We start from the raw sequence: 16,832 nt of genomic DNA on the forward strand, positions 1-16,832 counted from the left end.
AGTTGGGGCTGGAACCTGACCCTGTCATGACAAAGGCTGACCCTCAAATGGTTTTAAATTACAGTAAAACAAAAACCTCCTTCTAAAGGCCTTAAAAATTGGATGGATAGTGACTTAGTTTCATTCAAAGATACATTTTTAAAAGACCTTTATAGCCATAGCCAGACCTAAAGACCACTCAAATCCATAATGATATTGGAATTACAGACTTTTAGAACTGGAAGGTATTTAGGGGTATAAAAATCCATTAATCTAAAGGCCGGGCGCGGTGGCTCACGCATGTAATCTCAGCACTTTGGGAGGCCGAGGCGGGTGGATCACGAGGTCAAGAGATCGAGACCATCCTGGTCAACATAGTGAAACCCTGTCTCTACTAAAAATACAAAAAAATTAGCTGGGCATGGTGGCACATGCCTGTGATCCCAGCTACTCAGGAGGCTGAGGCAGGAGAATTGCCTGAACCCAGGAGGCGGAGGTTGCGGTGAGCCGAGATGGCGCCATTGCACTCCAGCCTGGGTAACAAGAGTGAAACTCCGTCTCAAAAAAAAAAAAAAAAAAAAAAAATCCATTAATCTAGTCATTTTACAGAAAATAAAATGAATTTCAGAGAAGTGAAATTATTTATCAAAGTCACACAGCTAATTAGCTGCTAGAGCTAGCACTGGAATTTAGTTCTGACTCCAGAGCACCTACTTTTGAAGTATCCTTTTATTACTTAGTTCTGTGACCTCGCTGAGATTTTCTGATATAAAAAATTGGAAATATGTGCATATTTAAATTTCATTCTTAAATATTTATTAATACAGAGAAATATTACTGCTATAATTTTAAGTGACAAAATCGCGTAACAATAAGAATAATCCACCTGTGTCAGAAAAAGAGCACACATATACGAACACACATCCATATACACATACATGCTTGGAGAAAATTCTGAAAGGATTTGGTAGTCGTAGATGGTGGCATTATGGGCAATTAATTTGTAAATGTCACCCAGTGAAAAAGCAATGGGGCCTTTGGAAAGTAAGTAACTCTTAGTTAAACTTTTATCTGGAAGGTGCTAGAGAAGGTCTGGGCACAGAGCTGGTTGACTCCATGGTTTTGTGACCTGTCTCATCATACAGGACCCCATGTCCAGAAGTCCCCCACTATTGGTTTAATGCTCTGCTGCCCGTATCTTGAAATTCTTAATAATGTTTTGAACAAGGGATGCTGCATTTTCACTGTGTTCTCGGCCTCATGATTATGTAATCAGTCTTGTCTGGCAGCTCATCTCTGGCCCATTCACTGGTAGAAGATTGTGGGGTGGTTATTTCTTTTCTTTTCTTTTTTTTTTTTTGAGACGGAGTTTCGCTCGTTACCCAGGCTGGAGTGCAATGGCGCGATCTCGGCTCACCGCAACCTCCGCCTCCTGGGCTCAGGCAATTCTCCTGCCTCAGCCTCCTAAGTAGCTGGGATTACAGGCACACGCCACCATGCCCAGCTAATTTTTTGTATTTTTAGTAGAGACGGGGTTTCATCATGTTGACCAGGTTGGTCTCGATCTCTCGACCTTGTGATCCACCCGCCTTGGCCTCCCAGAGTGCTGGGATTATAGGCTTGAGCCACCGCGCCCGGCTGGTTATTTCTTTAAATTTGTTTTTATTTTTAAAAAATCATACTCATTAAAATTAGAAATAGATTTGCAGAAAAATTAGATCACCCTTAGAACTCTCAAGGGGAGAGACATTTTATTTTATTTGAGATGGAGTTTTGCTCTTGTTGCTCAGGCTGGAGGGCAATGGTGTAATCTCAGCTCACCACAACCTCTGCCTCCTGGGGATATTCCCTGGAGGCCTGGGGCCTCAGCCTCCTGAGTAGCTGGGATTACAGGCATATGCCACCACACCCGGCTAATTTTGTATTTTCAGTAGAGACGGGGTTTCTCCATGTTGGTCAGGCTGGCTTCAAACTCCCAACCTCTGGTGATCCTCCTGCCTCAGCCTCCCAAAGTGCTTGGATTCCAGGCATGAGCCACCGCGCCCGGCCTGGCAGAGACATTTTAACTAGCATCTCTTCACATATCACAGTGATGCTTGGTCTTTAGTCAGAAGAATAAAAAGCAATTCAGTACTTTATAGTATAAATTGCCAAACACATAATTCCAAAAAGTGTGCTTGTGAAATTAGGCTATCTATTCCTTGAGAGATGGAATTAGATGTTAGTTTTCTATTGCCACAAATGTAGCAGTTTAAAACAAGAATTTATTATCTTCCAGTTTCTGCAGGTCATAAGTCTGGCCATAATGTGACTGGGCTCTCTGCTCAAGGTCTCAGGAAGTTACAATCAAGCTGTCAGCTTGGGCCATGTTTCTCATCTGAGGCTTGAGATCCTCTTCCAAGATCAAGCGGTTGTTGGCAGAATTCATTTCCTTGCAGGACTGAGGTCCCAGTTTCCTTGCTGGCTGTCATGCAGGAACTGCTCTCAGCTCCCAGAGGTTGCTCACATTCCTTACTACATACCTGTTTCCATCTTTAAGCCAGCAATGGCATGTGCTTCAACTCTCTGATTTCCTCTTCTGCAACTAGCCAGTAAAACTCTCTGCTTTTAAAAGGCTCATCTGGATTAGGTCAGGTCCACCTGAATAATCTCCCTATTTTTAGGTCAACATGCCATAAAGCATAACCTACTCAAAGTAGTAGATACATCAAATTTACAGTAATAGGGTGTGTATAGCAGGGAGCAAGTGTTAGGGACCATTTTAGAATTCAGCCTACTACAACTGTCCTAGAGAGACTCATGTAACAAACAAGAAGTTCCTATACTCGACTTCTCTATCCAACCCTATCATGACTTTAATAGTCTTTTCAGCCAGGCACAGTGATGCCCACCTGTAATCCCAGCACTTTGGGAGGCTGCGACAGGAAGATAGCTTGAGGTTCGCAGTTTGAGACTAGCCTGGGCAACATAGCAAGATTTTTGTCTCTATTAAATAAACAAATAAATAAATTACCTGAGCATAGTGGTGTGTCGCTGTAGTCCCCCAGCTACTCAGGAGGCTGACTGGAAGATTGCTTAAGTCCAGGAGTTTGAGGTTGCAGTGAGCTGTGATTACATCACTGCACTCCAGCCTGAGCTACAGAGACCCTGTCTCAAAAAGAAAAAAAAAAAAGTCGTTATAATTCACATTTAACTCTAATATCTCTATTTTATAAGCACATGGTTAAGCATAATAAAAACTGGCCATGACAAATACGCTTATCTTTGGGGAAAACAGAGATCTTTTTATTTGCAAAGAAAAAGATTTAAAGAAGAATCTTGCATTCAAAAAGCCTAGTTAGTATATATCAATGTTTGTTTCATTAAATTTGATACAATCTAATGAGATAATAAACCATACAGTCAATTTAAATGTTTATATTTTAAAATGAACGTTAAGAACATATTATCTAGATATGCATAATCAAGCATAAGATTTAGAAAATATTAACACAATATAATGCAAACATTGTCACAAATACGGGAATGTTAGCATCCTCCCTATATGAAGTACTCAGAAAAACAGATAGGCAGAACACAAGACCTTAAAGATAAATGACCAAAGAACATGCCCACACATTTAAAGAAAAGAAGTAGAAATGACTTAGCAAAGTTGGATCTCAATGAACTAATACTCACTTGGTGTATAGGATGTGTGAGATGCTGGCATACAGCAAGTACAGGGCTACTATTCAGCCAAAGGCACTGTCAGGGGTGTTTGTGGCCAGCATCCATTCCTATTGGTTGGTGCTTATTATCTGATAGGTTGGTGTCCTAGGGCCTTGTAGTGGTTCTTAAATGTTTTGGTTATTAGCGAATGTGTGTCAAATGCTTTATTACCTTGTAGTAGGCTAAATAATGACCACAGATAGGTATCATTTCTAATCCCTGGAACTTGTAAATGTTGCCTTGTAAGAAATGTTGCCTAGTCTTGCAGATATGATTAAGGATCTTAAAATTGAGGGGATTACACTAGGTTATCTGGGTGAGTCCGAAATGCCATCCTTGTAAGAAAGGGCCAGAGGAGAACTTGATACAAAGAGGAGAAAAGAATATAATTATGTAGGCAAAGGCCTGTGGGCACGAGAATGTGGAAGAGGCAAGGAATGAATTCCCTCCTAGGGCCTGCGAAAGACCATGGTCCTGTTGACACCTTGAATTCAGCTGAGTGAAACTGCTTTCGACTTTTGGTCTCCAAAACTGTGTTTTAAGCCACCCAGTTTGTAGTAATTTGTTATAGCAGCCACAATAAACTAATACAATGCCTAATTCAGTAAATCTTCACAATAATCTCAGGCGGTAGGGACTTTTATTATCCCCACTTAATATAAAACCGCGGTGCTAAGAAGCTATTAATGTATTCGATTCAGAGCTAGAATTCAAATTCAGGTCTTTCTAATTCAGAGTAGAGGTCTTAATCACTATGTTGCATTAGAAAATAAAAATGGGATTCCAGAATTACTGTTTTTGAGCATTGGTCAACAGGCAGTACACAATTGTGGTCCCTGAGAGAGAAGAAACAAATGAGGAGAGCCTTATAATTGCCTGTACTTTTGCCTGGTGACATGTTCCAGCCCAAGGTGCAAGGAGGGGATCCCCAAACATACCACAGTAGTCTCACTGAGTTGAAGGAATGGAGATCAGTTTGAGGAGGAAGAAATGGCTGAAATTTGCAGGGCAGAGTACCAAAAAGGAAGAAGGTAAATCAAGAAAGAGTTCCAGAAATCTGCAAAGGAGGATGTCCCCTTGAGTCTGTGGTTGAATACTAAGCCATTCTTGTGTAGGATGAAATCCTCTAAGTCTGAGCAGAGAATGACCCTCAGAACTATAAGCTAAACAATTCCCAGAGCTCACACAAAGCTGGAAGACACCTGAGTCCCAATCAGCCCCAGAGAAGCAGTGGTTTAATCAACTAGGGAGCAAAGAAGGAAAGAGAAAAAAACAATACTTTTGTTAAAAAGGCAGAAGAAAAAAAGAATGGCTAGATAGAATGGATATATATGTGACAAAACAAGAAGAGTCAATGTTAATGGGAGAGTCTAGATAGTGGGTTATAGGCATTTGCTATTAAAATTAAAGGGTTAATAAAATAATATTATGAAAATTATGCTCATACTTTTCACTACTTTGATCAAATGAACAAAGTCCTCAAGTGATACTAGTGGTTTTAAAATATCCACACTTTTCTTTGACTTTCATTCACCCAAAGGTGGTGTCTAATTCTCCTCCTTTTCAGTGTGAGTTAGGCTAATGTTCTATTTTAACAAACAGAATATGATGGAAGTAATGGTGTGTCACTTCTGAGACAGGTAACAAAAGGCATTGTAGTTTCTTCTTTGCCCTTTCTCTTGGATCACTCACGTGACAAGAAAACAGCTACATTTTGTTTTTTTAAAGGACACTTGATCATAAATTTCATATTATGAAAATTATGCTCATACATTTCACTACTTTGATCAAATGAACAAAGTCCTCAAGTGATACTAGTGGTGGTTTTTTTGTTTGTTTGTTTTTTGTTTTGAGACAGAGTTTCGCTCTTGTTACCCAGGCTGGAGTGCAATGGCACGATCTCAGCTCACCACAACCTCCGCCTCCTGAGTTCAAGCAATTCTCCTGCCTCAGCCTCCTGAGTAGCTGGGATTACAGGCACGTGCCACCATGCCCAGCTAATGTTTTGTATTTTTCGTAGAGATGGGGTTTCACCATGTTGACCAGGATGGTCTCGATTTCTTGACCTCGTGATCCACCTGCCTCGGCCTCCCAAAGTGCTGGGATTACAGGCTTGAGCCACCGTGCCCGGCCTTGATACTAGTGGTTTTAAAATGTCCACACTTTTCTTTGACTTTCATTCACCCAAAGGTGGTGTCTAATTCTCCTCCTTTTCAGTGTGAGTTAGACTAGTGTTCTATTTTAACAAACAAAATATGACGGAAGTAATGGAGAGGCCCATGTAGTTGGAAAATGAAGTCTTCTGCCAATCAGCAATACATTGAGCCTTTGTCAGTGAGGAACTGAGGCCTCCTGCCAATAGCCAATAAGGAACCGAGGCTTCTTAACAAAAACCATGAGTGGACCACCTTGGAAGCAGACACTCTAGCCCCAGTCTAGCTTTCATATGACTTCAACCTCAGTCAACATCTTGACCCGTTTTTGATTCTGAGCCAGAACTACCCAGCTAAATGCTCCTGAATTCCTGACCCACAAAAACTATGAGAAAATTGTTTATTGTTCCAAGCTGTTAAGTTTTGAAGTAATTTATTAGGTAGCAATAGATAATATTTAATGATAATAGATAAAAACACACTCAAATTACCAAAGCTTACTCAAAAAAAACTATGCAATTGAATAGTCCTGTATCTATAAAAGAAATGGAGTTCATGGTTAAAAGCTTTCAACAGAGAAAACTCCAGGTCTGGATAGTTTCATTATTGCATTCTATCATGCATTTAAGAAAGAAAGAAAAAAATACAAGCTATTAGCTTAATTGTTGCTCCTTTCAAAGTAATATTTTTTTCTTTGGCTGCTTTATGCTTTTTCCATCTTTGGTTATCAGCGGTTTCACAATGGTGTAATTTCATGTGGTTTTCATTTTATTTATCCTGTTTGGGGTTTATAAGAGTTTTTGACTCTGAAGTTTGATGTCTCTCAGTTTCGTTTTTAAAAATTTTTTTTAATACATGTTTTGTATTCATTTTTTATTTTTTTGTTTTAGCCAAGTCCTGCCTTAGGATCTATCTTTCGATTTTGTAAGGTTTTTGATAATTATCTCTTAAACTATTGCTTATGTTTCACTTTCTTTCTCCTCTCCTGGGACATAAATTTCCTCTGTTAGATATCCTTACTAAATCTATGTCTCAACCTTTATATTTTTATTATTTTGTCTCTCTGTATCATTCTGGATTTTTTTCTTCTAACTTGTATTCATTCACCAATTCTTTTTTCAGCTATGCCTGTCCTGTCAAATCTGTCCATCAAACTGCAAATTTCAATCATGCTAATTTTCAGTTCTAGTATTTCCTTTAAAAAAATTTTAATTGCCACAAAAAACTGCACACATTTATGGCATATATGGCGATATTTCAATACATATACTGTATAGTGATTAGATCAGGGAAATTAGCATATTCTTCAACTCAAACATTTATCATTTGTGTTGGGAACATTCAGTATCCTCTATTTGGAAATATATATTATTGTTAACTATAGTTATCCTACAGTGTTAAAGAATGCTAGAACTTACTCCTCCCATCTAGTTTTTTCATTTTGAATGTAATTTTCAATCTTTGCCAAAATTCTTGTAATTTTTTTTTAGAAGTTTGTCTCTTAAAACTCCAGTATCTAGAGGTCCCTACAGATGTTTAAATAGAAGTTTCTGCTGCTGTTCAATCATGCCTCTTTGTGTGGCTACTTTTTATTGTGTGTTCTACAGTGTTCCTGCAAAACTATTCATAGATATATTTTGATGCCTAGTTTGTTAGTTTTCTACTGCTACGTAACATATTACCAAAAATCTATTGTCTTAAGAACAATACACATTTGTTATCTCACAGGTTCTGTGGGTCAACAGTCCAAGCACAGATTAGCTGGCTTCATTTCCTGGTCTCAAAAGGCTGCAATCAAGGTGTTAGCCAGAGCTGAGGTCTCAGCTAAGGCTCCAGGGAAGCAGGATTCACTTCCAAAATAACAAGGTTGTTGGCAATCTTCAGTTCCTAGCACACTACTGGAACAAGGATCTGTTTTCTTGTTGACTACTGGCCAGAGGCCACCCTTAGCTTCTGGACATGAGGCCCTCTCCAAAGGCTGGTTTACAGCATGGCAGTTGCTTCTTCAAAGTCAACAAGGAGTCTCTTAATAAGACGGATATTAGAATTTGGTGTAATCATGTCCATCTCATCATCTTCACGGTAGTCTGTGGATTAGAATCAAGTCATAAGAGTCTCCCTCCACACAAGGAATACCAAGGGACAGGGATCATAGTGGCCACTTTAGTGTCTGCCACACCTAGGATGTTAATTTGTTCCTGAAAAGCAAATGCAGATTTGCTTCTGCCATGCATCTGGGAGCTCTAAAAATCTTAGGTAACCTCAGTCAAATTTCAGAGACTGAGGGTATTTGAAGCTGGGCTGCCATCTCTTTGAAGGCCTGCTTACCTCTGGACCATTGTTACTCCCAATTAGTAGTCATTTGGGATCCTCACTCCAAGTAAGGGAAGGGGTTTGCCAGTGCAGGTCCCTTCTTCCTCGTCCCGTAAGGTTACCAAAATGGCCATTCAACATCTCAGCAATCACTTACCACTCACGGAATTGGCCAACACAGGGGAAAACAGCTCCCAAACAGAAACCAAAGTTTCTCTTTCCTTAGGAACTCTTCATTGTTGCCAGCTCAGGTGTTTTTAATTAATTTATTTTTAGTTTGTCTTTTTATTTTAGAGATGGGGTCTCCCTATGTTTCCGAGACTGTTCTCAAACTCCTGGGATCAAGTGATCCCCTCGCCTTGGCCTCCCAAAGTGCTGGGATTAAAGGTGTCAGCCATCGCACCCAGCCCAGATGTTATAAAAATTTTGTTCAGCTGCCAGCTTTTCTTGGTGTTCTCGGAGAAGATCTAGGACAAATTTCTTGGTCCACAATTATCATAAATGAAAGCCTTTATTTTTATTTATTGTAGAGATGGGATCTCCCTAAACTGCCCAGGCTAGTCTTCAACTCCTGGCCTCAAGCGATCCTCCTGCGTTGGCTTCCCAAACTACTGGATTACAGGTGTGAGCCATTGTGCTCAGCCTATTTTTTTTATGTCCAGCCTTTGGAGAGGGCCACATGGCAAGAAATTAACAATGGTTTCTAGCCAGCAGTCAGCAAGAAAACAGATCCTTGTTCTAGTAGTGTGCTAGGAAATGAATACTGCCAACAACATTGTTATTTTGGAAGTGAACCCTGCTTTAGTGGAGCCTCAGCCGAGATCTCAGCTCTGAACACATCTGAAACACAAATGTGTTTCAACATAATCTAATCTAAAGCAAAATAAAGAAAAAAGATTAGAGAGCACTAATTATATCAAATATTTCTATTTCTGGAGCTTCCCATAATTTGGAAAATACAGTATTATTAAATACTGCCTTTTTTTTTTTTTTTTTTTTTTTTTTGAGACGGAGTCTCCCTCTATAGCCAGCCCAGGCTGGAGTGCAGTGGCACGATCTTGGTTCATTGCAACCTCAGCCTCCTGGGTACCGGTTCAAGCAATGCTCCTGCCTCAGCCTCTGGAGTAGCTGGGATTACAGGAATGCGCCACCATGCCCAGCTACTTTTTGTATTTTTAGTAGACATGGGGTTTCACCATGTTGGGTAGGCTGGTCTTCAACTCCTGACCTTGTGATCTGCCTGCCTCGACCTCCCAAAGTGCCGGGATTACAGGCGTGAGCCACCATGCCTGGCCAAATACTACATTTTTATGGCTAAAACGTGAATCTAGAAATTAGCATGGATTTAGGAAATGTTTTAGATCAGTTATTTTACTGATATCCCTATATGAAAGTCTTAAATATTGAGTATTCCTACAAATTATACACAGTATTGAATTACTCAAGACTGCACTGCCAAATAAAAACAACACAGATTAAACTAGCAAACTGTAGTTGTCTATGGTGCTATGATATAAAGTTAGAATATCTGAAGGACATTAACATGTACTTCATTTCAAAAGGAAAGCCTGAAATTGATGAAAACTTCAATACATACTCCATCCCTATCTTTAAAATACATTGATTTCAGAGGATATCATGTAAATTTGGCAGCCTTTTACTCTTATGTAAATGAAGCATCAGGCTTTATTTTTAAAAGATCTGTAACTACTGGATATACTTTTAAAATAAATAGGCTCACGCCTGTAATCCCAGCACTTTGGGAGGCCGAGGCAGGAGGTTCACCTGAATCCAAGATTTTGAGATCAATCTGTGCGAAGTAGTGAGACCTCATATCTACAAAAAAATAACTAAACATTAGCCAGCATGGTGGCACGAGCCCGTAGTCCTATCTCCTCAGGAAGCTGAGGTGCGAGAATCACTAGAGCCTGGGAAGTTGAGGCTGCAGTGGGCAGAGATCAAGTCACTGCAATCCAGGCTAGGTGACAGAGATCTTGTCTCAAAAAAGGAGGAATACCTAAGAGAATAAAATATGCCTACTTGTTTCAGGAATAAACTAAAAAAATATAACCTATCAACTACCTTTAGTGGAGACCACTAGCTATAGCTACCTCAATTCTATACTTTTTTCCCCCAACTTTTCCTGGGCACATAACTACATGGAACAAAAGCTGACTCTGCATAACTTCCTTGCTTTTTACAAGTGGGGCATTATGACTAAGTTTGGCCAATGACATTTAAAGAGAAGTGCTGGGTACAACTTCTGGGAAATTTCTTTAGACAGGGGATGGAACTTTCTCACTGCCCTCCTTCTTGCTGGCCAGAGGGCTTTGTGAGGGCTAGAGCTTCACCAGCAACCTTGGATCACAGGTTGAATGCCAAGTGCTGAGGCTGGTAGAGTAACACAGCAATCTTGAAATACTTACCTCTGGAATTTTCATGTGAGAGGAAAAAAAATGTTCTTTTTTTTTTTTAAGCTTCTAGTATTTAGGATTTTAGTTTTATGCTGCTGAACCTAATCTTAAGTGATGATACACCTTTCAACTGCTGGCATATTATTCCTTTATTAGAAATTGTAAATGAGAAATTATATCAACACCTGAGGACCAAACTACAACAGAATATTCCATAGGCTCAAGATTTTGAGACATTCTGGAAAGAGTTTTCTGCAAGGTATATTCTTTTCGTGGCATGGCAACATCATCGTTCTTTAAAAAAGTGACTGGACAGACGTCATTTCCACCATCACCAATATAAACAATTTGTGTATAATTCACTCCCTGTTGTAGCTGTTTATCTAAAAATTCTATCAAAACTGCCTTTTTGCAAAGATTCTTTGGGCATCGACTGCAAGAATGAGTATGATAATTTTCCACCGTGAGATGACCATTGCTATTAAAAGCTGCTGGATTTGTAAACACTTTATCGAACACGTCATGAAAACTGGCAGCTTCTAAAACCCAATCTATGAAGACGGAATTTGAATCTGAAATAATGATGCAATCAAATTTATCCCTATTCCTTCTTATAAAGTTGAAGAGCTCCACCATCCCTGGAGTGAAAGGCATTGATGTCACTGCTCTTTTCATTTCATGTTCTCTTACGCCTTTATCTCCCAAATACTTAAAGACTCTGCCCATAAATTCTGTCCAAAATCCTTTTTGATAAGAATCACTTAGTTCAGTAGGAAGCTTTTTGTTTGGAGCACATTGTACAATCCAGGTGTCACTATTGTCATCTATGATTGTATTGTCAAAGTCAAAAACCAGCAAAATTTTCATGGTTCCAGAAGATTTGGATTACCCTGAAAAACAAGAAATATTATTCCCTAAACATGCTCTGTTTATGTCTCTAGCTAAAATATTTATTTAATAAACATAACTAAATGTTAATCTGCTAAAACAAGTAATATAAACAAAGTGATTAAGTATTAAGACCACTACCTAACTAATTATCCCTAAGAAGCATAATTCATATTTGAGTACAAAATATATAAAAAGGACAGTCATAGTATTATCATGTTCCCGGAGGCATGTTTCTAATAGAAGTTATAAGACAGAAAAAAATGCATTCTTACTTTCATTAAATCATCAATTACAATCACACTTATTAAAATATTTACAATAATCCTCATATTAAATAACAGGTCATGTATAACAGACTATGTACTAAACAAAATTCTTAACAAATTTAACATAACATGAAATCATGTAAGATGTAAAATAACTTTTTTAAAAAAGATATTTACTAACCAAAACAAGCAATGAGGAAAGGATTCCCTATTTAATAAATGGTGCCAGAAGAACTGGCTAGCCATATGCAGAAAATTCAAACTGGACCCCTTCCTTATACCATATACAAAAATGAACTTCAGATGGATTAAACACTTAAGTATAAAACCCAAAACTATAAAAGCCCTAGAAGAAACTAGGCAATACCATTCAGGACACAGGCATGGGCAAAGATTTCATGACAAAGATGCCAAAAGCAAATGCAACGAAAGCAAAAATTGACAAATACTATCTAATTAAACAAAAGAGCTTCTGCACAGCAAAAGAAACTATCAACACAGTAAATAGACAACATAGAGAATGGGAGAAAATTTTTGCAATCTATCCATCTGACAAAGGTCTACTATCCAGCAAATATTATAAAGTTGAAACGTTTCACCATCCCTGGAGTCAAAGGCATTGATGTCATCACTGTTTTCATTTTACCTACTCTTTTGCCTTTATCTCTTAAATAGTTAAAGACTCTGCCCTTAAAATCGGTCCAAAATCCTTTTTGATAAGAATCACATAGTTCTGGTGGGGTACGGTGCCTCACCCCTGTAATCCCAGCACTTTGGAAGGCCAACCCAGGCAGATCACAAGGTCAGAAGTTCAAGACCAGCCTAGCCAACATGGTGAAACCCTGTCTCTACTAAAGATAAAAAAAATTAGCTGGGTGCAGTGGCAGGCACTTGTAATCCCAGCTACTCGGGAGGCTGAGGCAGAAGAATCGCTTGAACTCGGGAGACAGAGGTTGCAGTGAGCCAAGATCAGGCCATTGTACTCCAGCCTGACAGGGCAAGACTCCATCTCAAATTTAAAAAAAAAAAGAATCATGTAGTTTCTTGTTAAGGAACTTAAACAAATTTACAAGAAAAAAAACAGCCCCATTAAGAAGTGGGCAAAGGACACAGACAATTCTGGAAAGAAGACAATATATGCGGCCAATAAATATATGAAAAAAAAAGCTCAACATCACTAGTCATTAGAGAAGTGCAAATTAAAACCACAATGAGATACCATCTCATACCAGTCAGGATGGCTACTATTAAAAAGCTAAAATACAACAGATGCTAGCAATGTTGTGGAGAAAAAGGAATGCTTTTATACTGGTAGTAGGAGTGTAAATTAGTTCAGCCATTGTGGGAGACAGTGTGATGATTTCTCAAAGACCTAGAGGCAGAAACATCACTTGATCCAGCAAGCCCATTACTTGGTATATATCCAAAAGAATATAAATCATTCTATTATAAAGATACATGCATACATATGTTCACTGCAGCACTGTTCACAATAGCAAAGACATAGAATCAACCTAAATGCCCATCAATGATAGACTGGATAAAGAAAATGTGGTACTTATACACCATGCAGCTATATTATGCAGGAATACTATGCAGCTATAAAAAGGAATGAGATGATGTTCTTCACAGGGACAGGGATGGAGCTGGAAGCCATTATCCTCAGCAAACTAATGCAGGAACCAAAAAACTAAGAAACAAAAAACCACTACATGTTCTCACTTATAAGTGGGAGCTGAATCATAAGAACACACGAAAGGGAACAACACACACTGGGGCCTGTTGGAGGCTAGGAAGTGGGAGGAGGCAGAGCATCATTTAGAACAGGTAGTGGATGCTGAGCTTAATACCTAGGTGGATGTGATGATCTGTGCAGCAAACCATCATGGCACATTCTTTCCTATGTAATAAATCTACACATCCTGCACATGTACCCCTGAATTTAAAAGAAGGAAATAAAAAATTTATATAAGGTATTTAGCTTAAAATCAGTTTCTAAATGCCAATATTATAATTAAATGATTGCTAACACTCTATATGATATTCTAAACAAATCACCTGAGAACTGGAGGCCAATTTAATTCTTCCAAAATAGAAGTAATTTGGTTAAGAGTTTTCACATGTTTATTTATAGCTGCTCTAGACAGTTTAGCTCTGGGGTGCCAAATAATTTGAATACACCTGGGTAATCATACTGTTTATGGTGTGACAATTACTTGTGTCTCTGCTTTCATTAGAAGACAATGAAGGTGATTAATTATAAATCTCGCCGGGCGCAGTGGCTCAAGCCTGTAATCCCAGCACTTTGGGAGGCCGAGGCGGGTGGATCACAAGGTCGAGAGATCGAGACCAACCTGGTCAACATGGTGAAACCCCATCTCTACTAAAAATACCAAAAATTAGCTGGGCATGGTGGCGCGTGACTGTAATCCCAGCTACTCAGGAGGCTGAGGCAGGAGAATTGCCTGAACCCAGGAGGCGGAGGTTGCAGTGAGCCGAGATCGCGCCATTGCACTCCAGCCTGGGTAACAAGAGCGAAACTCTGTCTCAAAAAAAAAAAAAAAAATCTCAAAAGAAAAGGAAAGAATAAGCTGGTCAACTGACGGTAAGAATAAAATCATTTATTAAAAAAACTATATAGAATATCCAGAAAATGATACAATTAATGTGTATAAACAGATAATAATAATTTTGAGAGTCACTATATGCCAGGCACTGGCCTAAAAACTTCACAATATCATATCATTTAATTGTCACAAACCTATTAAGTAGTAATAATTATTATCCTCATCTTCATGCTTTCAAGTATCAAATTATAGTGCTAAAAAGTAGAGTATTTAATGACTAGTCATTAGTTTAAAATAAAATACTAAGTAGGTCACTTTGGCAGAAAGGTATTTAATTACATAAAAACATTCGTTAGTTTCAAAGTACACAGTAACCATAACACCACCCCTGTGATCCACTTTATAACCATTTTGAGGTTTTTGCAAGAAATCCTAAAAAGGCATAGAACCCCATCAATAAGAAAAAGACCAATTAAAAATGAAAAACATGGCATTTAACCACACATATTCTCCAGTTTATAACCCAGTAGTGAAGACAGAATAGAGCTCTTGATCACATAATACTAAGTATTCTGTGTCTCTTAATTTAGCATACCTAGAGAATAATTAACCAACAGGGGCATCACCTGTTGTATGAATGTGGCTCGTACATAATATTTTGTTACTCTGGATCAGGTGTCCCCAAACTTTTTACACAGGGGGCCAGTTCACTGTCCCTCAGACCGTTGGAGGGCTGCCACATACTGTGCTCCTCTCACTGACCACCAGTGAAAGAGGTGCCCCTTCCTGAAGTGCAGCGGGAGGCCGGATAAATGGCCTCAGGGGGCCGCATGGGGCCCGAGGGCCGTAGTTTCCGGACGCCTGCTCTGGATCCTTATATAACTAAATGCCTAATCCAGGTGCTTCTGACTGGCTCTCTGAGATTTAAATACAAAATTCACTTTCCCAAAGAAACAGTATAATAAATAATAAGGCATAATTGACAATCACATTAGTACTGTAACGAGGCACATTTTAAATTAAACATGCTTTGTGAGAATTCTGAATCTATGATTAAAACAAATTTCAAATATAACTCACTGCTGTTTAAAAACTGCCTCAAGCCTAAACTTAATTAGCCATAAATTACTGAAATTCCTGAACTATTGGCCTCAAAATAGCATGAGACTGAGGTAACATAGTTCCCCTGCTGATCTGAAAGTGCACTTTAAAAAATTTCACATCTTTTTCTATTAGTCTTTTCTCACCATTCAATATAGACCTTTATAAAAATACTTACCCAAATTAGTATTTCCAAGACAATCTTACTTCAGCATTGGCATTAGGACAAACAGTCACAACGATCTTCAATTTTAAACACCAGCCAGTTGTTTTCAAACATTACTCCCATTCTATATACAGGGAACAGAGTCTTCTGGTTTGCAGCAAAAGAATAGAAACTTCTTAACTCCTAAAATTAATAAAAGTATTTCAAAAGCTTTAACATTTGTGTTTTCTAATTATGTTGTCTTTCCTTATATCAGAAAATCAACTCTTGGCAATACGATAAACAAAGTTTTGATTAAACAAAATAGGAAATGTTATGTCAAAATAAGTTTTTGTCCACTGGATAAAATCAAAGTGTTAAGCTGACTGAGATTTTCAGAGTCCACTTTTTCTTTTTACTTGTTTAATACTAGTGGAATTCCACATTCTGTTGTCAATAGACATTCAGAAATTTAGTGCTGTACTTAATATGTCTCCAAAAATTAAGGATATGCACAAAGGTTTAGTTTTAAAGAATGCAAATCAATTTGGAAACCAATTTGTTAAAATTCCAAAAACTGAATTACTGAAATTAACAGTTAACTGTTCTCTTCAAAAGCACAATCTGTATCTATTTGGCATGTCTGCAATGCTTCCATAGTGTAAAAATATCCTATGTACTTTACACAATAATTAAAATTAGATACCACATAGACATCCAAGAATTGGGAGTAAGAGATGCATGTGATAGCATATAACAGAATATCCAGCCAGTCAAAGCTAAGGTTTTCAGTTCAAATTAAATAAGCAAGTCACAAAATAGTGTGTACAGTATAATCTTGTTTTTGTTTTAGAAAATGTTTACTTGTGCAGTGGGATGGTTATGGTTGGTTCAACCATAGTTCACTATTTCTACATTAATTTTATAATAATAAAAATTTTTTCCTTCTCAGAATAATTTAAATTTTGTTTCAGATCAGAGTGCATGTTACCTTCTTAAATGCACAGCAAAGAAAAAAGAGTGGTGGGTATAGGAGACATAACTCTAGATTGAGTTGGTTGTGACAATCCACAGGTTGGAGATGGAATCTGGAGTCTGAAGTCAATTTATACTTGACCACCATGTCAAATCGGCAAGTAATTGACATCAAATCATGATATTCAATACTTTTTACAACCAATTTTGTTAAAATTCCAGAGAATTTTTGTTGGGAGACAATTCTCCGTGTCTCTGTTGGTTCTGCATGTCTTACAAGCAAGGCACTCACTGAGTGCCCTTTGCCCTAGACTATTGTC

General features: G+C 38.3%; 2 protein-coding genes across 3 annotated transcripts in view; both read right to left on the reverse strand.

The window, feature by feature from the left end:
- KLHL23 (kelch like family member 23) overlaps window positions 1-15,648 on the reverse strand; it is a 53,559-nt gene extending 37,911 nt beyond the window's left edge. The window contains exons 1-2 of one of the 2 annotated variants that reach the window (XM_074399525.1): window positions 15,571-15,648; window positions 2,993-3,130 (exon numbers count right to left, since the gene is read on the reverse strand). The gene's annotated coding sequence lies outside the window, so the exon portion shown is untranslated. The remainder of the gene's footprint in view (window positions 1-2,992; window positions 3,131-15,570) is intronic. The other variant, XM_074399523.1, reaches the window with a different exon arrangement.
- PHOSPHO2 (phosphatase, orphan 2) lies at window positions 10,702-15,660 on the reverse strand. Its single transcript, XM_039469985.2, has 2 exons — window positions 15,571-15,660; window positions 10,702-11,457 (listed from the first exon to the last, which is right to left on the reverse strand). The coding sequence occupies exon 2, from the start codon at window positions 11,432-11,434 to the stop codon at window positions 10,709-10,711; it is 726 nt and encodes a 241-aa protein (XP_039325919.1). The 5' UTR covers window positions 11,435-11,457; window positions 15,571-15,660; the 3' UTR covers window positions 10,702-10,708.
- Window positions 15,661-16,832: the final 1,172 nt, after the last annotated feature.

The sequence above is a fragment of the Saimiri boliviensis genome, chromosome 5, assembly GCF_048565385.1.
Source record: "Saimiri boliviensis isolate mSaiBol1 chromosome 5, mSaiBol1.pri, whole genome shotgun sequence".
NCBI classification, from domain to species: domain Eukaryota; kingdom Metazoa; phylum Chordata; class Mammalia; order Primates; family Cebidae; genus Saimiri; species Saimiri boliviensis.